Raw genomic sequence first — 25919 nt, forward strand, 5'->3', positions numbered from 1 at the left:
ATGAGTTTAAGAAACTAAATATTTGCAGTCATTTGCAGATGACCAATACAGAGAAAACTGAGTTTCTCTACAATAACTGTCTTCTTGAACTGCCCCCTCTAACCCTGTTAGAAGCCTTTTGCTTCACATAAATTTATAGACTATAATCTTTTAAAGCCTCTCTACACTTATTCATCTCTCACAATTTTCCTTGGTCTACCAAATATTCTTTTTCTTCCTATTTTATTGTCCTTCTTATGGTTTTATCTTTAAAGGAGTTTGATTTCCACTTTCTGAACACTATTGGTTGAGTAGAATATTTCACAGAATCATAGAACAGCTAAGATTGAAAGGGACCTCAAAAGATCATCTGATCCAGCCTTTTGTGGGAAAGGGAGCCTAGATGAGATTATCTAGTGCCCTGTCCAATTGCATCTTGAAAACCTCCAGTGATGGGGGACTCTACCACACCCCTGGGGAGGTTGTTTCAGTGAATGATTGTTCTCATTGTAAAAAATTTCTTTCCTAAGTCAAAATGAAACCTCTCCTGATACAACTTGAACCCATTGTCCCTCGTCTTCTCCATATGGCTCCTTGTGATGAGAGAGCCTCCATCCTCTTTGCAGCCATACTTTAAGTACTGGAATATTGTGATGTGGTCCCCCTTGAGCCTTCTCCAGGGACAAAAGACCCAACTCCTTCAGTGTCTCCTCATAGGGCAGGTTCTCTATCCCTTTGCTCGTTTTCATGGCCTTCCTTTGGACCCTCTCCAGTCTCTCCATATCATTCTTGAATTGTGGGGACCAGAACTGGACACAGTACTCCAGATATGGCTTGATAAGCACTGAGTGGGATGATCCCTTCTCTATCTGTGCTAGTAATGCCTCTGCAGATGCAGCCCAGGATCCCGTTTTCCTTTTTTGCTGCAGTGGCACACTGCTGACTCATGTTCAGCTTGTTTTCTGCCAGGTCCCTTTCAGCAAGGCTGCTCCCCAGCCACACAGATCCTAGCCTGCACCGGGCTCTTTGGTAATGTCATCCCAGGTGTAGGACCTTGCATTTGTCTTTGGTAAACTTCACACTGTTCTTGCTTGCCCACTCTTCCAGCCTGTCCAGGTTTCTCTGTAATATGGCTCTCCCTTCTGACATGTCTACCTTACCATTCAGTTTAGTGCCATCAGCAAACTTGGTGAGGGCGCTTTCAATCTCATTGTCCAGATCATTTATGAAGATGTTGAAGAATTGATCCCGGTATTGATCCCTGGGGGACCACACTTGTGACAGGCTGCCATGTAAAAACCATTGATCATCACCCTCTGAGTGCAGCCTGTTAACCAGTTTCCCACCCATCTTGCAGATTGCCCATCCAGTCTGTATCTTGCTAGTTTTTCGAGGTGACAGCTGTGGGAAACAGTGTCAAACACTTTGCTGAAGTCCAGGTAAACAACATCCACTGCTCTGCTCTCCTCATGTTGACAGAATAAGTTATTTTGTTCTAGAAGGTGATCAGGTTAGTCTAGCATGATTTGCCTTTGGTAAATCCATGCTGTCTTTTCCCAATCACCTGCTTCATTTGGATTGTAATAGTTTCTAGGAGGACTCGTTCCATTACTTTCTCAGGGACTGAAGCAAGACTATGGGTCTGTAGTTTCCTGAGTCCTCTTTTGGGCCCTTCTTGTACATGGGTGTGACATCTGCCCTCTTCCAGTCATCAGGGACATCCCCTGATCTCCATGACTTTTCAGTGATTATAGACAGAAGCCCTACTTCTCTTCTGCTTGATAGGTTACTTGTTTTCTTGCCTTTTTTTCAGCTCACACCTGTATTAACACACACAGGTGCAAGACTTGGCACTTCCCCTTAGTGAACTGCATGAGGTTTCTGTCAGTCCATTTCTCCTGCCTGTCCAGGTCCCTCTGAATGGCAGCATGACCTTCTGGCATATCAGCTACTCTTCCCAGTTTTGTGCCATCAGCAAACTTACTGAGGGTACACTCTGCCCCAGCATCCAGATCATTAATTAAGATGTTGAACAGGATTGGACCTAGTATTGATCCCTGTTTTAGCATTGTTTCCTTAACAGTCTGCTCTCATAGTTGACCCTGCTTTGAGCAAGAAGTTGGACTAGAGAACTAGATCCCTTCCAACCTGAATTATCCTATGATTCTATGATGCATATACTTGCTCATCCTCCAATCACTTTTGAATTCCTTCATAAACTGAAATTCAACACAAAAGAACAAAGAAGTCAAAGACAGGTCTATTCTTAGAGTTTCATGAAAGCTCTCCAAGAAGGGTTCCCACTTCCATAAGATCAGCCTCCTTAAACAGCAGTAAATCCCACCTGGAGAAATGCCCCAGACGTGACAAAAAGCTTAAATCAGAATATGCTTCTTGTTACATGCTAGAGAATCTTACCAAAGAGAAATCACTATGAAACTAGACTTCATTACTTCTGCCACTTGTTTATTTAAATTTATCTTATTGTTGCAACAAAAAGAATGTAGGATGAAAATGATTTGTGACCTGCCTCAGAACTTTCAGGCTAGGGAGAAGTAACTTTTTACACCAAGTTGACTGGAGACAAGACAAAAATATATGCAAGAAAGGTAGATAAGGCAGGCACAGAAACACGGCACACTGTGGGGTCTGGAATGCAAAAAGGAAGAGCTGAATGTAGGAAGGAGACAGAGGGTTCAGTGGAATTGGAAGACCAGCAAAGCAAAGCAAAGGGTTAAAATATTCATCACTCCACCTATATCTTCGCCATGGTTTAACCCTGGCCGACAACAAAGCACCACACATCCCACTAACTCTCATCTCCAGTGGGATGGAGGGGAGAATTAGAAGAGTAAAAGTGAGAAAGAAACTCATGGGTTGAGATAGTTTAATAATTAGAGAGAAATAATAATTAAAAATAAAATTGTGAGAAAAGGAGAAAAAAATAGCAACCACCAACCAAGCAATGCCCAGACAGTTCCCAAGCCATGCCCCCCCCCCCCCCCTTCCCCTCGGTTTTATTGCTGAGCATGATGTCATATGGTATGGAATATCCCTTTGGCCAGTTGGGGTCAGCTGTCCCAACTGTGTCCCCTCCCAGCTTTTTGTGCACCTCCAACCTACTTGCTGTGGGGGCAGTCTGAGGAGCTGAAAAGGCCTTGAGACTGTGCAAGTGCTGTCCAGCAATAACTAAATCAGTGTGTTATCAACACTATTTTCAGTACAAATCCAAAACATAGTCCCATTCAAGCTACTATAAAGAAACTTAACTCTGTCCCAGCCAAAACCAGTACAATCTTGTAGCTTCCTTTTGATAGACATCTGCTGCCACTATCATAATTTAGAGCCCAAGAAATGTGGCAGAGGTAAAATGAACATGCTTTCTACAGGACAGGAAGTGTCATAAATCCACCCCCAAAAACATGGTGGCTCTCTTTGGTTTCAACTAAAAATAAATTAATAAATAAACTCCTATATGATCATTACAGCAAGGTTATAAGAGCATGCTGGGAAACTGTAATAGGTGAATATGGCAAGGTTTTGGTAGTGAGAGGGGGTTGCAGGAGTGTCCTTTGTGAGAAGAGGTCAGGAGCTGCTGTCATGCCAGACACAGGTGGTTCTGGCCATCTCCAAAACAGACTCACTGTTGGCTGAGGCTGAGCCAGCCAGCAAAGCTGGTGGTGTCTCTATGAAAACATATTTAAAGGGCAAAACCACCAGACAGGCAGAGAAAGAGAGAAAATAGAGCAAGAAATAGCAGTGCTGACACCAAGGTCAGAGAAGGAGGAGGGGGAGGATGTGCTCCAGGTGCCGGAACAGATATTCCCCTGCAGCCCATGGAAGAGACCAGCAGAGCAAATATTCACACTGCAGACTGTGGAGGCACAAATATATTTTATGTATTTTAAGATTGTTTTTAAAATGTATCAGATTCCACTAACCTTTGGAAGAACTAGTTATATCTGTTACAGGAAAGTATATTGTGCTGGATCCGACAGCCTGAGAGGCAAAGCTGCTACAGCTTCATGCACCAAGTACAACTGGTAGCGAGGCTGAAAATTTACTCCCAGTAGGCATGCGCACACACACACACAGAGCACATGTATACACCACATATATATACACAGCCAGCTACACAGATCACAGACAGACATTCAGAGCACAGACAGCACCAATGGCCTCATCCTGCTCTGCTCTCTGGCTGAGCAAGATAGAGGTCCACTAGGGAGAGAAAATACATGTCTAGTGAGAGAAAATATATATATATATATGTACAAAGTGGAGCCCCTCCAGCAGTTGACCTCAGACACTCAGTCTTCCCAGTAGTTGGCCCCTGAATCCCACTCTCCCCAGTTGCTGGCACCTGGACATAGGAGTCCCCAAAGCCACAGCCCCACTCCAGTTGCTGGTATAGACTGTTTCACACACATGCATAGCATTGGCCAGGAAACCCCTGTTCTCCCATAGCTGACCCCCACCCCCTGTGCTCTTTACCTTAGAAACACACAGGTGCTCTCACAACCAGAGCTGGCCCTTAGAGACTCACACATACCCCTGACCCCAAGGTCACTTCACCTACTCAACAGCAAGTCCAGCTTGATCTTCACTAACAACCACACACTTGCACACCTATATTTACTGGCACTACAGACCCCCATACACACACATGCACATGGAATAAAGAACCCCTTACCAGAAAATAGTTGAAGGAAGAGCTTAATAAAGAGACAGGACAGCTGGAGCTGATCATGTACAGGGCGTGGCCAGGCAAGTATACTGAACAGGAGCTGTTTACATGCAACTGGCCTTTTTTATCACCTTTACCCCAATATTTTCCTATGCTTGTTCCTCCCCAAATCACCTTTCCCTGGCTTTGGTTCCTCCCCTAAACATCCCATAATAAATCCTGTGCAATCCCAAAATGCTTTTCCCCTGCATCCCATAACATGTCCAATTACCCTTAGGCAGTAACACACACACATACACCGGTCCAAAGGGTGCTCTGGTGTTGACCATCATGATTAGTTTCATGCCTGGACAATGGAACTCATGCCTCACCTGGGACAGCCCTGAGAATGGCCTGCACAAGGTGTCCATTTCTTTGAGTCTGGAATTTGGGTTCCCCACCTGCGATTGTGCTCCTGCTCTCCTCTGGGGTGTTGTTTTAAATTTTGATCTTTGTTTCTCAGCATTCAAATATCTTAATTAGCAAGAAATTAATTTTTTCCCGAGTCAAACCTGTTTTGCCCATGATCATAACTTGTAAATGATCTCTCTGTCTTTATCTTGACCCATAAGCTTTTTCATCCTATTTTCTCCCCCTGTCTTGATGAGGGGGAAAATTGAGAGCAGCTGGGTGGGCATCTGGTCAAGGTCAACCAACCACAGTTACACTTCTGAACATGCTTCAATAGTCACTTTTACATAGTTTACCTAAATGCTGTTCTGCTTTGTATAGAGAAAGTGAAAGTTATAGCACGATAATTCAGACCTCTTATATTTTCACCAAGTCAGTGTACCTTGAGATATGCCTGTTTTCCAGTTAAATTATAAGTATTACACATACAAACGAATCATTAAAAAAAGACACCTACAACACAAAAAATCCCCCAAACCAAACAACATAAATAGAATTATTACCAGAAATAATTAAGATTGATATCTAAAATACATCTCCACTCCATTCCTCCACATATTGTCTACATATTTAAGAAGATTAAATGTTGTCATGATGTCCACAGATGTTTCTATTTTACCAAAAGCTATGAATGATCAAAGGTGGAAAAAATGGGGAGATAAGATTCAAGAATAAAACTCAATTTGGAGGATGCAAATTAGCCAGGTCTTGTGAAAACAACCTGGAGGAAAGACACATTAAGATGTGGACAAATCTGAGAAAGAGCAATACTAACACACTGATACTAAATATTACAGGTGTTAAACATTTGCTTTTCTGAAAATTAAAACTAATTAGACAAAGTTTTCCAACTTTCAGAATTGGAACCCACAACAAAATATGATATCAAGCTTAATAGGGAAACATTTATGACAAAAATGTAACTATTAAGTATTATTTTTAGGCAGTCTTTTCAGCATCAGAAAAGATGAAGAGTGGTGCGATTTTCACAGAGACCCTGCAGAGATGAGAGCCTGAATCCTCAACTGCACAGAAGGAACAACCAGAAACTGTAGTCAGTTGTGAGGCATATGAAGACTCCCATGATGGGGAAGATTGCAGGCTTGCAACTTCTGGTAACAGGAAGACTGCTCCTTCTCTACCTGTACATCTGCAACAGTGGAATAAGTTCAGTGCCCTGGTAGAAGACAAGGGAGAGAAAGCCATGTCTGAGGAGGCATCAGATCCAGCCAAGCCTGAACCACAAATCAGCACCAAGAAGAAGCAACAGGTGATAGTGGTGGGAGACTCCCTCCTTCAAGAGATGGAGACTCCTATCTGCCAAACTGAGTTATTGTCTACAGAGGTTTATTGCTTGCCAGAAGCTCATTGGAATGGAAGACATGGTAGAACAGCATGTACAACTGGATGCTGCAGTGGTGGATATAAACTCTTAAAAAAAAACCAAAACAACCAAAAAAACCCCAGAACAAAAACCACACTGCAGGCAGGGCAGACAAGTGTGTGTGTGCGCGCGCGTGCGTGTGCATGTGCGTGTGTGTGTGTGTGTGTGCGTGTGCATGTGTATGCATACATGTGTGTTTGGGGGCAAAGGCTGTATCTCAATAAACAGCTTGAACATATGGAGCTCTTCTATATGACTGATGTCAGTCCCTGTGAGAGCTTATGAGTCAGGATCAGAGGACACACAAAAATGTCACACAGAAGTGACACTGTAGTGGGGGTTTTGGAGCTTGCTACAGACCATCAAATGAGAATGAAGGAGATGATGAATGAAGAGATCCACAGCTGGTTCTGCTATTTAGCAAGGGAGAACTGGTTGGGGACATGATAATAAATGGTATCCTTGGCTGCAGTGACCATGAAATAGCAGTGTTCAAGAACCTGAGAAGAGTGAAAAAGCCAAGCCACAAAGTACAGATCTTGGCCTGGTGGGATATCATGGAAGACAGCTCTGAAGGGCAAAGGAACTCCAGAGCAGGGGTCCTCAAACTTTTTAGCCAGGGGGCTGGCGCGGATGAAGTGGCAGGCAGTCATCTGCGGCTGCTTGGTTTCCCCCCCCATCCCCCGGCGGGGGGGGGGGGGCGGGGCGGTTCTGTAAATACCGGGGGCCAGATTGAGGACCCTGGGGGGCCGTATCCGGCCCACAGGCTGTAGTTTGAGGACCCCTGCTCTAGAGTACTGGCAGGTCATTAAGAACAACACTATTGATATTCAGAATTACACCCTACCCTCTCTCCCAGAGTTAAGCCTTGATTTCAAATTTGACAGATAAATCTTGAAAATCTGGCTGTCTGGACACAGAAACAGGATTTCTCAATGAAGGAACATGAAGACAGTTGGAACTTGGGCTACTGAAAATATGACATAGAAAAAATTGACCTCCCAAAACTCTGAGAGCTGCCTTAAACTCTGGATACCTGTAAGGAAGGCCAAAACAAGCCAATCATTAGTGTAGGTAAAAAGGATTGTGAGACAGCACAAAGGGAGCTTGTAAATAAGTCTTCTCTGCATGTAAAGTACAAAGTTTCTAGGAGCATTTGCCTGCAGAAGAACTCAAAAGTTTGGAGCAGAGAGCAACTTGGAGTATTTTTGCATAGAATTCTAGCAGTTATTTTTAAGATGGTGAGTACCTCTCTGAGCAGTTGTTTCTCCCCATCAAATGCTAGGTATGTCTTAGAAGACACAGTACAGAAGAAGAGATAGCATTCCTGAAATTGTCAACTATTACTGAAAGCAACATATACCTTAAAACTAGGATGTATATTTCAGGGATACAGACAAATAAATTCCAGAATGGTACTGCCCATTTCTACTACTTCAGTGAAAATACTATTTCAGAGGAAAACCTGATGTGATGGATTAACCTTTGGCTGGCTGCCAGACACCCACTCAGCTGCTCTCTCACTCCCCCTCCTCAACAGGACATGGGAAGAAATTAAGATGAAAAACCTCACTAGTTGAGACAGACAGGGAGGTCACTTATCAATTACTGTTACAAGCAAAACAGACTTGACTTGCGGAAGATTAATTTAATTTATTGCCAATTAAAATAGATTTGGATAGTGAGAAACAAAGACAAAATTAAAAGAACATCTTCCCCTTGCCCCCTTCCCAGGCTTAACTTCACTCTTTCATGCCAGACTGCTCTATTACCTCCCCTGCATCCTGAGTGACACGGGGCAGGAACGGGGGCTTGCAGTCAGTTCATAACAGTTTATCTCTGTTGCTCCTTCCTTTTCACACCCCTGCTCTAGCACAGGTCCCTTCCATGGGACACAGTCCTTCACAAACAGGTCCAGCATGGGCTCTCCACAGGCTATAGTGGGGATATTTGCTTCACCATGGTCTCTTCCATGGGATGCAGGGGAATCTCTGCTCGAGCACCTGGAGTACCTCTTCCCCCTCCTTCACTGACCTTGGTGTTCATACTGCTTTGTCTGTCTCACATTTTCTCCTCACTCCTCTCTTTCACAGCTGCTGCATAGCATTTTTTGCCCTTTATTAAATATGTTTTCACAGAGGTGCCACCAACTTTGCTGATTGTCTCAGCTTTGGCCAGTGACGGGTCCATTTGGAGCCAACTGGAAATGGCTCTGACATGGGGCCAACGCTGGCCTCTTCTCACAGAGGCCACCCCTGCAGCCCCCCCACTACCAAAACCTTGCCACATAAACCAAATATATCTGCAATCTTGACCTCTCTTCTTTGTGTAAACCAACCAACCAAATCAAAACAAACAAACAAAAAAAGCCTCAAACACCAAAACACACACTAAACCACAAACCCATACAACTCACAATGTGAACACCCTGCATTTCTATCCTATGAGAGGCAGAACAAGCAAGTTTGTTAGAATGCTTCCAAAACAATGGAGTTTGGAAAAGATGGGAGAAAAGGGAGGGGAGGAATGACATCAACTTAAAAAATGGAAGCTAAACCACAGAAACTTCTTTTTAACATGTGTTGGGTTACTTATTCATTTCTATGAATTAAATGGTAAAAAATGAACATCTACTTATTAAAAGAAACACAACTTGTGTTGTAAAATAAGATGTACCCTATGAAGTGTGGTATATGTTTGTGCCCATTGCCTCTTGTCCTATTACTGGGTGCCACTGAGAAGATTCTGGTTCCATTTTTTTACTCCCTCCCGTCAGGTATTTATATATATTGATAAGATATTCCCTGAGTCCCCTCTTTTCTAGGCTAAACAGTCCCAGCTGTCTCAGCTTTTCCTCATGTGAAAGATGTTCCAGTCCCCCAATCATCTTTGTGGTCCTTTTCTGGACTCTCTCCAGTATGTCCATATATCCTTTGTACTGGGAAGCCCAGAACTGGACACAAAAGTCCAGATGTGGCATCACCAGTGCTGACTAGAGGGGAAGGATCACCTCTCCTCAGACTGCTGGCAATACTCTTCCTAATACAGCCAAGGATGCTGCTGGTCATCTGCCACAAGGGCACATGGCTGTTCAACTTGCTGTCCACCAGGACCCCTAGGTCTTTTGCTTCAGTCAGTTAGCCCCCAGCCTAGTAGTACATGGGCTTATTCCTGCCCAGGTGCAGGACTTGGCATCTCCCTTTGCTGAATTTCATTAAGTTTCTATCTGCCCATATGTTGCATCAACCACTCCTCCCAGTTGTGTTTTTTTTTAAAGAGATTAAACACTATTGGTCCCTGTATCAACCCTGGGTTATACAACTAGAGACTGGCTTCCAACTGGATTTTATGCCATTGATCATAATCCTTTGAACTTGGAAGTTCAGCCAGATTTCAGTCCATCTCACTGTCCATATATCTATCCTGTACTTCATCAGTTTGTCTATGAGGATGTTATCAGAGACAAAGTCAAAAGCATTGCTAAAATCAATAAACAACATCTACATCACACACACACACCCCTCCGCATAACAATTTAAAGTGCACAAGATAGAGATTTGTACTTTGTATAGTGCCCAAAACTGTTCTGTCCTGGTTAGACTAACCCTCTTCTGAAGAACTTAGAAAAAAAAAAAGTTGTTTACATTAACTACAGCTATTACAGTTCTTTTTTAAAATCAAATACAGAATCATTAGTTATTGAAAACAGCAATAAAAAACAACCTCCATACCAGAATTATGTGTTTGGGTCTCGAGAAGAGCATTTTTTAGTAGTTCTCAGACCCAATAAGGATGCAGAGGATAAAGAAGAAGTTTCCTAGGTAAGCTCCATCCTTGGCTTGGTAGACAGTTGAGAATGATATACACACACCCTTCTCCCCCTACCACACTCCACAGAACAAACATATAGCAGTCTTGTCAGGTTCTTCATGTACACATCTACTTATTTCTCTCATATCCACATACTCAAACACTTGAAACTTTACCACTTGTTTTGGCAAGTTCATTCCACAGGACCACTTAAATCAAATAGTAGCTTTTGCTCATTTACCACTCCATCTGCTCTACTTCCGTAGACAATATGGAACATCCCACAGAAAGACGCCTCAAACTCTAAAACATATCCTTATTTTATGCAAAGGCTATCTATCAAGCATATTTTATGTCAATTAGACTTTTACTTTATTTTTGAAAAAAAATATGTATACCCTTCAGTAATAACTGAACATTTTAATTTCATAGTGCAATACATTATAATAGGCACACTAGTTGAAAACAATCATATGCTAAAGCTTCATATCCAATTTTTTTAACCAACAAGTTTTTATACATGCAGCATAGCAAACTAAAAACCTACTAGAGTACTTAATGTCCAAAACAGCTGTCCATCTGTCCTTGCAACACACTGGCCAATTTTTGAAGGAATAAGAAGCACTGAAATGGAACCAGCTGTAATGGGAGTCTTGAAGAAGATATTGTAATTGAGGTGCTAGTGATCTTGAGCAGGCCATGTCTGCTCTATTGAGCCTTGTACTTAGGGCTTGAGAAGCCCATATGTTAGCATGAGTAGCTGCTGTAAGGGTATCTGCTGGAATGTCCCATGCTGAGTTGTGCTGCACATTGGTGGATGTTATGATAGAGAAAACATTGCAACATGTCAGAAGATATGATTCTGCTTGTTACACAAAATAAAAGGTGCCATGGCATGAGAGGGAGGAAGATCCTCTCCATGGATGGGATCTGTGCAGCATGCCATGGGAAAATCCATCCGGGGTCTATCTGAAGCTGCACAAAAGCAAGGTTCCCAGCATCTGAAGGGATGTAAGATTTACTTGCTATCTATATTCCTCTTCGTATTATATAATATTAAACCAGATATTTTATTATGCGATTTATTGTTGGGCCTTCCTTAGAGATCCAGAAAGAACCCTACACTCTCCTTTCTTCTCCCACTCTGATGCAGAACACCAGCTCATCAAAAACATTCAGCACACAGCAGCCTTAATTCAGAACAATCCAAACACAGTTGAAGCCTCTGAAGAAATAACCAGTGAGGAAGAAAACCAAATTGTTATTTTTCTTTATTTGCCAAGAGACAGAACCATCTCAAAGCTTTACTGAAGTCTCCTAGGTATTCTCTCTTTTCAAAAGAATTACAAATTGTGTTATTTGTGCTTTCATTCTCTCTTATATAATAGTCCATTCTTACTGTAGCATGAAACAACATGGAGAGGATTCTATCAAAAACTCAAGGAGCTGACCAAGCCAGACACTGCATTAAGATGAAAGGCTGTGGAGAGAGGATGGGGCTGAAATCATATAATCATTAAGTTGGCCTATTACTAATGGAAAACCAGTGATTACAGGAATGGAGACAGAATTGTGAGACTGACAGGAAGTTATTCAGTTATAACGGTGAGGATTAGAGGACTCTCTAAGGAACAAAACTAAAGGATGCATGCATAGTGGTATTCAGGCAAAAAAAAGCACAGCACTTTTTGACAAGAGCTGAGGTGGTGGGGAGGAATAGAAGCGACAAAGTTACTGCAAGTGAACTAGGAAGTGGGAACTACTAGGAAACAAAGTTTGAAAAGCACTAAATGAAAACAAAGAACTATAGAAGATGAGGGACATCAGAGAAACAAGAGAGAGAATGCTTCCACTTCAAGAAAATTTTTTAATGGTTCAAAGGAATCAAGATTAAAGACATATCCAAAGCAATCTTTCAGCAGCTAAAAGCTCTCAAGTGTGTGTGAGACTCCAGGTAAGGCAGATGCAGATTAAATGTTCGAGGTCCACCCCTCGATCCCAGGCCCATCTATATGTTGCATCTCATCCTTGATGACCAGAAGTGTCATGGGCCCATCGAGCTATGAATAATTCACCTTTATGTTGCCAATCCAAATCTACTTGTGCCACTTCAATCTTGGCTGCTTGATCTACCTGCTGGTTGTTTACAAGTTCCTCAGTGGCCCAACTCTTGGGTACATGAGCATCTACATGATGTACTTTTACAACCAGGTTGTCCACCCTTGTAGAGGAATTTTTAAAGGACCGAGGACATATGTTACCATTGTCCGGGTTGGACAACCCAGGCCTGTTAGTTAAAGCTGCAGAGCAACTTTAAATTGTCCTTGGAACAAGCAGTGTGAGAAAGAAAACAAGCTATGCACAAACAAGAAGCCACGTGCAGAGCAAGTCCTGGGAACCGCAAAATCAACACACTCTCATCGGCACACACTGATCAGGTGCCTGCAGCATGCTCACCAATCAGCGACACAGACGCCCGCGTGACCAGAAACTTTTATCCAATCACCTGTGTGTAGAGTTGTGTGAGCAATTGGTTTAAGTTATAAATATGACCTGTTTGTTTAATAAAGTGAGCACGGCATGTAGCCATATTGGTGTGATTGTCGTGACTTGGCCAACTCTCCACAGGGGACCCTCTTCGCACCCGGACAACAATATCTTGCCATAACGCAGCAGCCCAAATGGGTTTACCTCTGCGTTGCCAATTACTTTGCTTCCATTGCTGCAACCACCCCCACAGGGCATTTGCCACCATCCATGAATCAGTATAGAGGTAAACTATTGGCCATTTCTCTCATTCAGCAATGTCTAAAGCCAGCTGGATAGCTTTCACCTCTGCAAACTGACTCTATTCACCTCCTTCAGCAGTTTCTGTGACTTGTCATAGGGGAATCCATACAGCTGTCTTCCATCTCCGATGCTTTCCTACAATATGGCAGGACCAATCAGTAAACAAGGCATATTGCTTCTCATATTCTGGCAGTTTATTATACAATGGGGGACACTTCAGCAATGTCACCTCTTCCTCTGGTGACATTCTGAAATCTTTACCTTCTGGCCAGTCCATAATCACTTCCAGGATTCCTGGACAACTGGGGTTTCCCATTCAAGCTCATTGTGTGATCAATGCGACCCACTTCATGCAGTAGCAGTTGCGTGATCTGTAGAGTAGAGGAGATCCTCCTTTTGAACTTCCAGCCCAGCACTGGCAAACGGGGCACCAGAAGGAGTTGTGTGTCAGTACCAATCATGTCCAAAGAGACTCAAACCCTTTCATAAGCTGCCAATATCTCTTTTTCAGTTGCAGCATAGCAGGCCTCAGATCCTCTATATGTTATCAACATTGTTCTCACACCAAATCCCAAACACAGCACTGTACCAGCAACTAAGAAGAAAATTAACTCTGTCCCATCTGGAACTAGGGCACATCCATAACACCATAAAAATGTTAGTTGTGCAAAAGGAGGAAACATCTTGAGATACATAAGAATATTGTTTGGCTTAAAAATTCCCCAACTTTTTTTTTCCTCAGATAGGAGGCTGACACATATATTAACATGTAGCAGCCTCAAAGAAGAGGATGTTGCTTAGTACAACCTTCCTGTATACATATCACCCCAGTGTTAAGAGATGTTATAAATAGCCATTGCATGCAGCAGGTGCAGGGACTGGCTGATGGAGCCCAGCCAGGAGACCCGAGGGTCTCCATCCCAGGCTGATGGATGCAGCTGCTGCTTTCACATTTGCAGGTTCAAGCAGTAAGGCTGAGAGTGTACCCCTGTACTAGATTTGTATGACAAGGTTTTGGTAGCAGGGGGGTTACAGGGATGGTTTCTGTGAGAAGCTGCTAGAAGCTTCCTCTGTGTCCAATGGAGCCAATGCTAGCCAGCTTCAAAATGGACTTGCCACTGGCCAAGGCTGAGCCAATCAGCGACAGTGGTAGCACCTCTATGATAACATATTTAAGAAGGGGGGGGGGGGGGGGGGGGGAAGCCTTGTACAACAGTAGCCAAAGAGAGACAAGTGAGAAAATGCAAGAGAAACAACCTGCAGACTCCAAGGTCAGTGAAGGAGGAGGAGGTGCTCAGCCCCATGTAAGTGGAGCCAAGACCCTCACTCCAGTGACTGGCACTGAGACACACCTAGTCACTTCAGTTGCTGACAACATGGGCCAGGGAGCACCTACACTCCCAGTCTGAATCCAGTTGCTGGCATCAAATCCACTCATGTCAGTCTCACCAGTGACTGGCACCTAGTCCTTATAACACTCACACACACAGGTCAGAGAGTGAGATTACACACAGCAATAGTTATGGATTTATTAAAAGCTAGGACAGACTGCAATAATCAGCCACAGAGCTTAGTCAGACCAGTGTACTGAACAGCCCCATGTAGAAGAATGAAGCTGGGTTAATTAGCATTGATAATATACAGCTGTGGGTTGGCTTCAGGGGCGGCAGGTTGGTAGATGTAGATAAGGTGCAGCTGTGGCTGGTTCTGTTAAGTGGTTGAGAGCCAATGGAGAGAGAGCAGAGAGGAAGAAGCAAGAGGAGAGAAAACATGTGCCTTAGATAAGGTGAAAGTAGCAGAGGGACTGGCATGAAGAGTGTGTTGTATGAGATGGTAAAAGACCTTGTTGCAGCTTGATAGTCTGGAGAATGCTGAGACAATTGGTGCCCTGTGTGAGGCCCTTCAGATTATGAGACTGAGTGTAATGAGCGGTGACAGCAGTGATGGCTGTGCTGGGGGATGTTTGAAGTTTTGAACAGTGATGGTGGTGCCCAATGTAGTAGAGAGAGGCGGGGATAGCCTGCGATCCAGATCGTGTTTGAGATAGGTGGGAAGAGCCTAGGGATCTGGATCAGACACTGGTAAAGGTGAGTCATTGGGATCAAAGAGAAGGAAGCCTGACTGCTGTGGAATTTAGAGACTGAGGGTAACAGGCGATAGTGGCGGGGTACACAGCCAGATGTGGCAGCAGCCTGCAGCGGTGGTGGGTCCGGCTAGACAGTGGTGATGGCTGTGCCAGGGGAAGGTGTAGGAGCAGCATGGTGCTGTGAGCGGCTCCTGCCGTGGCTGCTGCTGCTCGGCCTGGTGGTATTCTTGCCGGTATTTCTGTATTCATTGAAGGTGTCTCCAGTTGAAGAAGAAATGGGCAACCACAAGGATGTTGAGAAGTTTTTCAGGACACAGAATGATGTGTTAGTGCTGTATTCTAGATCTGCTACTGCTGAAAGCTCACTCAGGTTACTGTCCGGTATGATCCAAGAGGTGAAAGGACAAGGCACTATAAGTTCATCAGAATCCCTCTCTGAAGAAATCAAAGTCCCAGATGCTAAAAAAGCAGATAAGAAGAAAGGTGATCAACCTGCAGAAGCTGAAAAGCCCAAGAAAAAAGTGAGGAAGGAATATGAATTCAGGGACAAGTTGTCCGAATTGTATGAGAAGTTTATTTCTAAAAAGTTTGTGATGGTTGGTAATTAAATGAGGTATAAAATCTTAAAAAGAAGGAAAAAAAAAAGGGGGGGGGGGAATTTGTAGAGGCGTTATAGAAGACTGTATGAAAAATCTATTTGTAAAAAGGTTGTAATGATTGTTAAAAACATAAGGTATGAAATGTTAAGAAAAAAAGGGGGAATTGTAGAAGAATGAAGCTGGGTTAATTAGCATTGTTAATATACAACTTACAACTGTGGGTTGGCTTCAGGGGCAGTGGGTTGGCCAATGTCGATAAGGTGCAGGTGTGACTGGTTAAGTGGTTGAGAGACAATGAAGAGAGAGCAGTGGAGGAAGAAGCAAGAGGAGAGAGAACATGTACCCTGGATGAGGTGAGACATGGAGAAGGTAGCAGAGGGACTGGCATGAAGAGTATGCTGGTGTGAGATGGTAAAAGACCTTGTTGCAGCTTGATAATTTGGAGAGGGCTGCAACAGCCCCATTTTATATGACTATCCCTTTTTATACCTGCTTTGTTCCTTCCCAATCCCTTTCCCCTAAACGTTCCCTAATAGATTTTAGAACAGGTTCCCCTTGAATATCCCAAATCCTTATATACCTCTAGTTTCCTGCTTCTTATCAGTTACAAAGACCAGGTGGCCCTCTCCAAAGCATGTAGTTTCTTGATGGCACATCAGTTAGTGACCAGAGACTTTTGGTCCTTGGCATTGTCTCTGTTATCCCTTGTCTACCAGGTTTGTGTCTCTGTGTGTTCTTGTTAATGGATTCCCCCTTACTTATTATCTTGTTTTGCATTGAAAAGGCCCTTGATCAGATGGACTCCTTTTCCACATACCCTTACACTCAGTTTGTCCTGTAGCTCTTTTGTATCTATTCACAGTTCTGCATCCGTTAGATCCCTCAACGCTGTAAGCACTGCAAGACTCCCAGCAAAACACAGATTATCATCGTTGTTATTTAGATCAATTAAGTAGCAGAACTTTTCATCTAATTTAGAATTGAAGGATTGACTGTAGAGGGGACTGGAGCATCTCCCTTATGAGGAAAGGCTGAGGGAGCTGGGCCTGTTTAGCCTGGAGAAGAGAAGACTGAGAGGGGATCTTATCAATGTTTACAAATATCTTAAGGGGAGTGTCAAGAGGATGGGGTCAGGCTCTTTTCAGTAGTACCAACCGACAGGTCAAGGGGCAACAAGCACAAACTGTAACACAGGCAGTTACATCTGAATATGAGGAAGATCTTTACTTTGAGGGTGACGCAGCACTGCAACAGGCTGCCCGGAGAGGTTGTGGAGTCTCCTTCTCTGGAGATATTAAAAATCTGCCTGGATGTGATTCTGTGCAACCTGTTCCAGGTGAACCTGCTTTAGCAGGGGGTTGGACTAGATGATCTCCAGAGGTCCCTTCCAACCCTGACCATTCTGTGATTTTATGATCTGCAATGTCCACACATGTCATGCATCAACTATAGTAGAATCAAAGTAATATAACATAAAAAAACACTATGCTGGAATTAAGTTTGGGATCACTTGTAGCGATCCTAACCAGGAGACTACTGTACACTGAAGAGTTAGTGATATACATAAACATTTAACCTGAGTAGACCCAGGCCCAGTACTGTGCTGTGCTGCACTTATAGCTTAGTGTGCTGAACTGTAAGTGCACACTTATAGCTTAATGTAGCCTGATTCTGTGATAGGAGTAAGACACATTACTGTGCCTAATGTATTAGCAATGACGTTACCACTCTTTATTACCTGTGAGGGTCACTATGGTAAACCACAAATATTTAGAATAGAAGGGAATGTGAAGAAGAAGAAAAATCCACTACAAGAGAAATCTCTCTTTAATCAACTAAAAATTTTACCTTGAGTGAATTTAGTACATATACTTGTTAAAAAGCCAGAAAGATTTCAAATTGTAACACTAAAAATTAGCTACTGGGCCTGTAAAACAAACATTAGTAATACAGTAAAATCAATGTGTTTCATTTAAAAAAAAATGTACCTTGTGAATGGAACATTTATGCAAATCTCACCTTGTCACTGTCATTGCTGCAAATGTGTTCTTGATGGATTGACTGGTATTGCAATGAAGTGCCAATGCTACCTACAAGAGAAGCGGGGGAGGGGAAGGAAAAAAATTCATTAAAATTAAAACCCAATTCCTATGAATGCTAAAAATAGACAACTGTATCAGCAGGAAACTAATTTTACACAGCAGAGATATTTGCTTGCCAAACATCTTTAATAGATAGGTCTTATATTCAAGACAATAAGCAGCAGAGAGACATTTTTTAGTTTGCCAGCAATAACTTCACCCAGATTTATTTTTTAATTTCTTAAAGATAACAAAATTCGCATTTGTTCATATATCCAAAACAAACATATAAACATATGCGGTAAAGTGCATAGGACCAAACTTAAGTAAGGACTAAGCTGTACTGAACCAAAATAGTTAGAAGCTGGGAACAGCTTTTGGCTGATGTGCAAATGGCTATATGTATAGAGTCTGTACACTGTGGAAAAAATAAAAAAAGTAGAAAAAGCAGTCTCATTTGTAAAGCTGAATTATTACATAGTTTCCTTGCAGAAGATGTACCTAAAGCATTTCCTTAACAATTTCTCACTGTTTTTAAAGTTTTGAAATGTGGATAATTTTATTTTGTGATTTCACATACAGCATTTTTATACATCTTTGTGGTCCATGTTTCTTTGGACCATAAGAAGACTGATCAAAGATCTTGTAAGAATGCTTGACAAAATACAGACTAGACACAGGCAAAAGTCATTGCCAGTGGAAGGTCTCCTTAGACATCTCTCCCAACATAGTTATTTGGAAAAAAAATTGTAATATTTCATTGCTTATTGTCATCACTACTTTAGTTAAAAATTTATCAGACATTAAAATTGCTTTCAATACTTTTTTCCTGCTTTTAAAGTAGAAAGTCAAGAACCATGTGTTTCAGTTAATTTCCGAGTACATTCACTTCGCTGTAAACTTATTTTGTTTAAGGACACGATCTTCAAAGTTAATTTTTTAGAAAAGTTTTAATCCCTCCGTTTTCAAATTGAAAGAATGCTTAAGAACATGTCTTTTGGTTATGTACTCCCTCCACAAATAATCCCATAATTGTATTTTAGGAAAGAAAAAAATTGTCAGAAAAATTGGTAGAATCTTCCTGTTAGTCTGAAAACCCCTCACACATGATTTCAATAAACTGAAATTGTTAAATAGTTGCAGACTACTTTAGTACATAAATGTAATATATGGCCATAAAACCTAGATAGATTTTGGACTTGAACCTAAAAAACTGATACCAGTTGCAAACTACATAAATTGATCCAACAGTCACAGCTTATTTAAAAGTTTTAGCATTTGTGCTCACAAGCAAACTTTGAAGTTAATCTAGATTTCTATGGTGGGTTCACATTGTCTGGATACCAGGTACCCACCAAGCCACTCTCTCACTCCCTCTCCTCAGCAAGACAGGGGAAGTTTGTGGGTCAAGATGAGGACAAGGAGATTGTTCACCAATTACCATCATGGGCAAAACAGACTCAACTTGAGGAAATTAATTTATTGCCAAACAAAAATAGAGTAGGGTAGTGGAAAGAAAATCCCAAAACTTAAAATCACCTTCCCCCCACCCCCCTTCTTCCCAGGCTCAACTTCAGTCCTGACTCTTTACCTCATCCCCCCTCCCCTCTGCAAGGGGACAATTAATGGGGGTTGCGATCAGTCCATTACTGCCACTCCTTCCTCCTCACACTTTTTATGTGCTCCACCGTGGGGTCCCTTCCACAGGAGACAGTTCTTCACAACCTTTTCCAACACTGGTCATTCCCGCAGGCTGCAGTTCTGCTCCAGTGTGGGTCCCCCATGGGGTTGCAAGTCCTGCCAGAAAACCTGCTCTGGCATGATCTCTCCATGAGCTGCAGCTTCCTTCAGGGCATACCCACCTGCTGTGGCATAGGGTCCTCCTTGGGCTAGAGGGTGGATATCTGATTCATGCCAGGACTCTTAATAAATTATGGAAAGTGGCTTAGCAAGCTCCTCTGCCAGCTGCCTCAGTACCCTTGTGTGGATCCCATCTGGCCCCATAGACTTCTGTGTGTCTAAGTGATGCAGCAAGTCACTAACCATTTCCTCCTGGACCGTAGGAACTTCATTCTGCTTTTCCTCAACCCTGTCTTCCAGCTCAGGGGGCTGAGTACTCTGAAGGTAATTGGTCTTGCAATTAAAGACTGAGGCAAAGAAAGCATTGAGTACCTCAGCCTTTTCCTCATCCTTTGTGGCAGTGTTCCCTGCCACATCCAATTAAGGAAGGAGATTATCCTTGGCCCTTTTTTTTTTGTTTCTAATGCATTTGTAAAAACATTTTTTGTTATCTTTTATGGCAGTGGCCAGCCTGAGTTCTAGCTGGGTTTTCACCTCTCTAATCTTTACCCTGCATAACCTTGTGACGTCCTTATAGTCCTCCAGAGTTGCCTGCCCCTTCTTCCAAAGGTGGTAAACTCTCCTTTTTTTCTGAGTTCCAGCCAAAGCTCTCTGTTCAGCCAGGCTGGTCGTCTTCCCCGTTTCTATAAATACATTAACAGCAAAAGGAGGACTAATAAGAATCTCCATCTTTTATTGGATGCGAAGGAAACAGTGAAAAAGGATGAGGTACTTAATGACTTCTTTGCCTCAGTCTTTAATAGTAAGACCAATTGTTCTGAGGGTACCCAGCCCCCTGAACTGGAAGACAGGGACGAGGAGCAGAATGAAGCCCCCATAATCCAAGGGGAAATGGTAAGCAACCTGCTACCCCGCTGAGACACACACAAGTCTATGGGGCCAGATGGGATCCACCCAAGGGTACTGAGGGATCCTGCAGAAGAGCTCAATAAGCCACTTTCAATCATTTATCAGCAATCCTAGCTAACCGGGGAGGTCCTATTTGAATGGAGGTTAGCAAATTTGACGTGCATCTACAAGAAGGGCTGGAAGGAGGATCCAGGGAACTACAGGCCTGTCAGTCTCACCTCAGTGCCAGGGAAGGTTATGGAGCAGATCACCGTGAGGGCCATCATGCAGCACGTACATGACAACCAGGCGATCAGGCCCAGTCAGCATGGATTTATGAAAGACAGGTCCTGCTTGATGAACCTGATCTCCTTTTATGACAAGGTGACCCACTTAGTGGATGAGGGAAAAGCTGTGGATGTTGTTGTCTTCCTGGACTTTAGTAAAGCCTTTGACACTGTTTCCCACAGCATTCTTCTGGAGAAACTGGCTGCTCCTGTCTTGGATGGGCGTATGCTTCACTGGGTAAAAACTGGCTGGATAGCCAGGCCCAAAATGTTGCTCTGTATGGAGTTAGTGTTAGTAAAGAGTGACTGGAAAGCTGCCTGGCAGAAAAGGATCTGGGGGTGTTGAACAACAGCCAGCTGAATATGAGCTGGCAGTGTGCCCAGGTGGCCAAGAAGGCCAACAGCATCCTGGCTTGTATTCGGGCATAGTGTGACTGGCAGGACTAGGGAAGTGATCATCCCCCTGTACTCGGCACTGGTGAGGCTGCACCTCGAATACTGTGTTCAGTTTTTGGCCACTCAATGCAAGAAAGACATTGAGGTGCTGGAGTGTGTCCAAAGAAGGGCAATTAAGCTGGTGAAGGGCCTAGACAACAAGTCTTATGAGGAGCGGCTGAGAGAACTGGGCTTGCTTAGTCTGGAGAAAAGGAGGCTCAGGGGAGACCTTATTGGTCTTTACAACTACCTGAAAGGAGGTTGTTGCTAGGTGGATTTCAGTCTCTTCTCCCAAGTAACAAATGATAGGAGGAGAGGAAATGGCCTCAAGTTGCACCAGGGGAGGTTTGGATTGGATATTAGGAAAAATTTCTGCACCAAAATGGTTGTTTAAGCATCAGAACAGGCTTCCCAGGGAAGTGGTTGAGCCACCATCCCTGGAGGTATTTAAAAGACATGTAGACATGGTGCTTAGGGACATGGTTTAGTGGTGGACTTGACAGTGCTTGGTTTATGGTTGAACTCAATCAACCTGTGATAGATAGTAAACTGTTTGTTCATCAATTTTAGTTAAAAGATAATGGAGAAGGAGGTTGCCACAGAAACTATATAAGGCTAACTGCAAGGCTAACTATATTGCTACATTGTGTAAGACTAACCGGAAGCGCTCAACTAACCAAATGTGGTAAAGCAAGATAACATTGTGTGGGGGTCAAGGAAGCAAGGAAAAAGGAAATACAGAAGTACGAGGCGAGGAATTCATGACGTGAAGAAGACAAGGAGCTTTCATCCCCACGACCACCAGGAAGCTGAAGAAGACAATGAACGACCCCTTAGCAACAAGCCACACAAACGCAGAGTATACCACTAAAGGAGACACGTATACCGGAAGGCAAAGGGTATAAAACCAGTGACTCTCGGGAACTGGGTGCGCGCCGTTGGTGGAGCAGGAGACTCCCCGGCCGCCCAGCGCTGTTTTGCTTGTTGCCGCTTGCTTTAATAAACTAATTTGGCTCAATTGGCTCTGGCCCTGACCAGTTATTATCGCCAACATATATAACAAATTTGGTGCCGTGACTCAGATAGAGGCAATCTGGTGGGAAGCCCCATACAGGGAGGCGCCCCGCTGAAATTCAGCGGCCCTGACTGGGTGCTGTCACACCACATCCTCTACCGACGAACCCTAAATTTGACAACAAGCAAAAGAAAGCCAGCAAACCCTGTAATCTTTGTGCACGAAGCCCCGGATGAAGACGCAGGAGTGCGTGAGTATAGGCCGGTGATCCGTTCAGTTGGGGTTGAGTATCCCGGAGTGTGCTGTGTGAGATGTCCAATTGCGGGCGAAGCGAGTGCGAACCCCTTAGTAGTGCAGCTCCCATACCCCGTGAGCGGCTGGGTCACAAACGGGGGGCAGCGAGTGTGTGTGTGAGAGAAGGTACTCCGGAAGATGGGACAGAGAAAAAGCAAGCCCTCTGTTCCCATGGGCGGAGGACCCCAAGTTAAGCTCCCCCACATACCACCAGATAGTCCATTAGGTTTAATGATTAAAACCTGGGATGCTTTCCCCTCTAGGAAAGGGAAAGATAAGGCAAAAATGATATATTATTGCATGGAAAAATGGGGTGGCAAGCATATCAGGGGAGACCACCTCTATTGGCCAGTTTTTGGATCCTTTAAGGATTGGATTTGTCAAGCTCTGAATATATATGTGAATTCTAAGGAACCCTTTAATCTGGAGGAAAGCGAGTACGCTGCCTTGTGGATAGTTACTGAGACCAGGGTGAACCTCTTCACGTTAAGCGAAGAGAAGAAGAAAAAAACTAGGACGGAGGACGAGACACCCGTGGTGCCCCCACCATACATTCCACCACCTCCCCCTCTTACACCCTTACCACCACCCAATCCTACAGCCCCCATACATTCAGGGGATTCGGACTCAGATTCCGGCACACCAAGGGTGGAGCGGTGGGTGACCCGGAGTCAGACGAGAAGGGAACAAGAGGTACAGGGCTTATTTCCCCTTCGGGAAGTCGCAATGGGAATGGTTCCCCAGCAAGGTGGGGGACAGGCTCCCGGGATTGGATATGTAGCTATACCCCTTAATTCAGGGGATGTTCGGGAATTTAAAAAAGAAATGGGGCATCTCCTGGAAGATCCTTTAGGGGTGTCAGAAAGGGTTGATTAGTTCTTGGGGCCCAATATTTATACATGGGATGAAATACAAGCTATTTGGGGTATTTTATTCACAACTGAGGAGAGGCGAATGATTAGGGCAGCTGGAATGAGGATATGGGAACAGCAACACCAGCAAGGTCCACCTGGGGATCAGAAATGGCCATTACAGCGGCCCAATTGGGATAACCAAAACCCTAACCATCAAACAGAAATGCAAGACCTCAGGAACATAATTATCCAGGGAATTAAGGAATCTGTCCCATGGGGACAGAACATAAACAAAGCCTATAGTGAACATCAAAAAAAGGATGAAGATCCCACAGAATGGTTAGAGAGACTTAGGAAGAACTTTCAATTATATTTGGGAGTGGACCCCAACACCCCTGCGGGGGAAGCATTGTTAAAATTCCAGTTTGTGGCAAAATCATGGGTGGACATTAGGAAGAAGTTAGAGAAGTTAGAAGACTGGCAAGCTAGAGGCTTAGAGGAATTGTTGAGAGAAGCTCAGAAGGTATATGTCCGGCGGGAGGATGAGACTCATAGGAAACAAGTAAAAATGATGGTGGCGGCAGTTCGTGAAGGACAAAGAGTAGCACCCCCTCCAAGGGTAGCTGTTTCTAGGGGAGAAAAGGGCAATCAAGAAGTGGGGAGAACAGGAAGAGAAAAGGAGAAAGGAGTAATATGTTTTTATTGTGGAAAGAGAGGACACATGAAAAGAGAATGCAGGAAAAGGGCAGCGGATGAAAGGATGTTCGAAGAAGATTAGAGGGGTCAGGGGCTCTATTTGCTGGGGACCCGTGAAAAATCTGAGCCCTTGATAAAATTAAAAGTGGGTCCCCAGCGACAAGAAATCGAGTTCCTAGTGGACTCGGGAGCAGAAAGATCTACTGTTCAAAGATTACCCCAGGGATGTTATTCAGGCAAAAGGAGAACCTTTCGGAGTCCCTATAATAAAAGATGTATTATTTGAAACCGATTCGAAAATAAGTTTAGGATCCCTGTTGTTAGTCCCCGAAGCTGATTATAACCTGTTGGGAAGGGATCTAATGACTGAATTAGGAATTAGCCTGGAAGTTATGGAAAACAAATTAAGCATTAAATTGTGCCCCCTGCGCACGGTAGATGAGGAAAAGATAAATCCTGAAGTATGGTACACACCCGACACTGTAGGAAAGTTAAATATTGAACCCTTTGAAGTAACAATTAGAAACCCAGAAATCCCTATAAGGATCAAACAATACCCTTTGTCTAAGGAAGGGAGACAAGGCCTGAAACATGAAATTGACAGACTATTAAAACAAGGGTTGCTAGAACCCTGCATGTCTCTCTTTAATACTCCCATACTACCTGTAAAGAAAGCTGATGGAAAATATAGATTGGTACATGATTTAAGAGAAATTAATAAAAAAACTGTAGAAAGGTTCCCAGTGGTAGCCAATCCCCACACGTTATTGAGTCAACTGGGACCAGAAGATAAGTGGTATAGTGTAATAGATTTAAAAGATGCATTTTGGGCATGTCCCGTAAAGGAAAACTGTCGTGACTATTTTGCCTTTGAATGGGAAGACCCAGACACACATAGGAAACAACAATTGAGGTGGAAGAGTCCTTCCCCAAGGGTTTACGGAGTCCCCTAATCTGTTTGGACAAGCATTAGAACAAATTTTACGAAATTATGATTTGGGGAAAGAGGTGACATTAGTACAATATGTAGATGACTTATTAATAGCTGGGAAAGATGAGGAAGCGGTCAGGCAAGAAAGCATAAAATTATTGAACTTTTTAAATCTGCAAGGACTAAAAGTGTCTAAACCTAAGTTACAATTCGTGGAGAAAGAAGTAAAATATTTAGGACATAGGTTAACCAATGGCACTAAAAAACTGGACCCTGAGAGAGTGCAGGGAATCCTTTCAATTCCAGCCCCAAGACTAAAAGACAGGTCCGACAGTTGTTAGGACTGTTTGGCTATTGTAGACAATGGATTGAAAACTTTAGTGGGAAAGTAAAATTTTTATACCGGAAACTAACCAAGGAAGGATTAGTGAAATGGTCTCCAGAAGATGAAAAGCAATTGGAGAATCTTAAAGCAGAATTAGTAAATGCCCCAGTACTTAGTTTACCAGATTTAAAGAGGCCTTTTTTCCTGTTTGTTAACACTGATGAAGGGACAGCATTTGGAGTTCTGGCCCAGGAGTGGGCTGGGAGTAGAAAACCCGTGGCGTACATATCCAAACTTTTAGACCCCGTTAGTCGAGGATGGCCAATGTGTTTGCAAGCCATAGTGGCCACGGCCTTATTAGTTAAAGAAGCAGTAAAAATAACTTTTGGAGGCGAACTCAGAGTTATGTCCCCACATAATATCAGAGGAGTATTACAACAAAAAGCAGAGAAATGGATTACTGATGCAAGGTTAATGCAGTATGAAGGGATCTTGATATCATCCCCTAAGTTAACACTAGAAACAACC

At 43.3% G+C, this 25919-nt stretch overlaps 1 protein-coding gene across 4 annotated transcripts in view; it reads right to left on the minus strand.

Moving 5' to 3' along the window:
* Nucleotides 1-25919, minus strand: part of LOC129734572 (E3 ubiquitin-protein ligase RNF38-like) — a 180128-nt gene that overhangs the window by 82019 nt on the left and 72190 nt on the right. For all 4 annotated transcript variants that reach the window (XM_055698183.1, XM_055698181.1, XM_055698182.1 and 1 more), the window contains one exon: nucleotides 17805-17875. In XM_055698183.1, coding sequence (XP_055554158.1) covers nucleotides 17805-17875 — 71 coding nt within the window. The remainder of the gene's footprint in view (nucleotides 1-17804; nucleotides 17876-25919) is intronic.

Source organism: Falco cherrug, chromosome W, assembly GCF_023634085.1.
Source record: "Falco cherrug isolate bFalChe1 chromosome W, bFalChe1.pri, whole genome shotgun sequence".
Classification (NCBI taxonomy): domain Eukaryota; kingdom Metazoa; phylum Chordata; class Aves; order Falconiformes; family Falconidae; genus Falco; species Falco cherrug.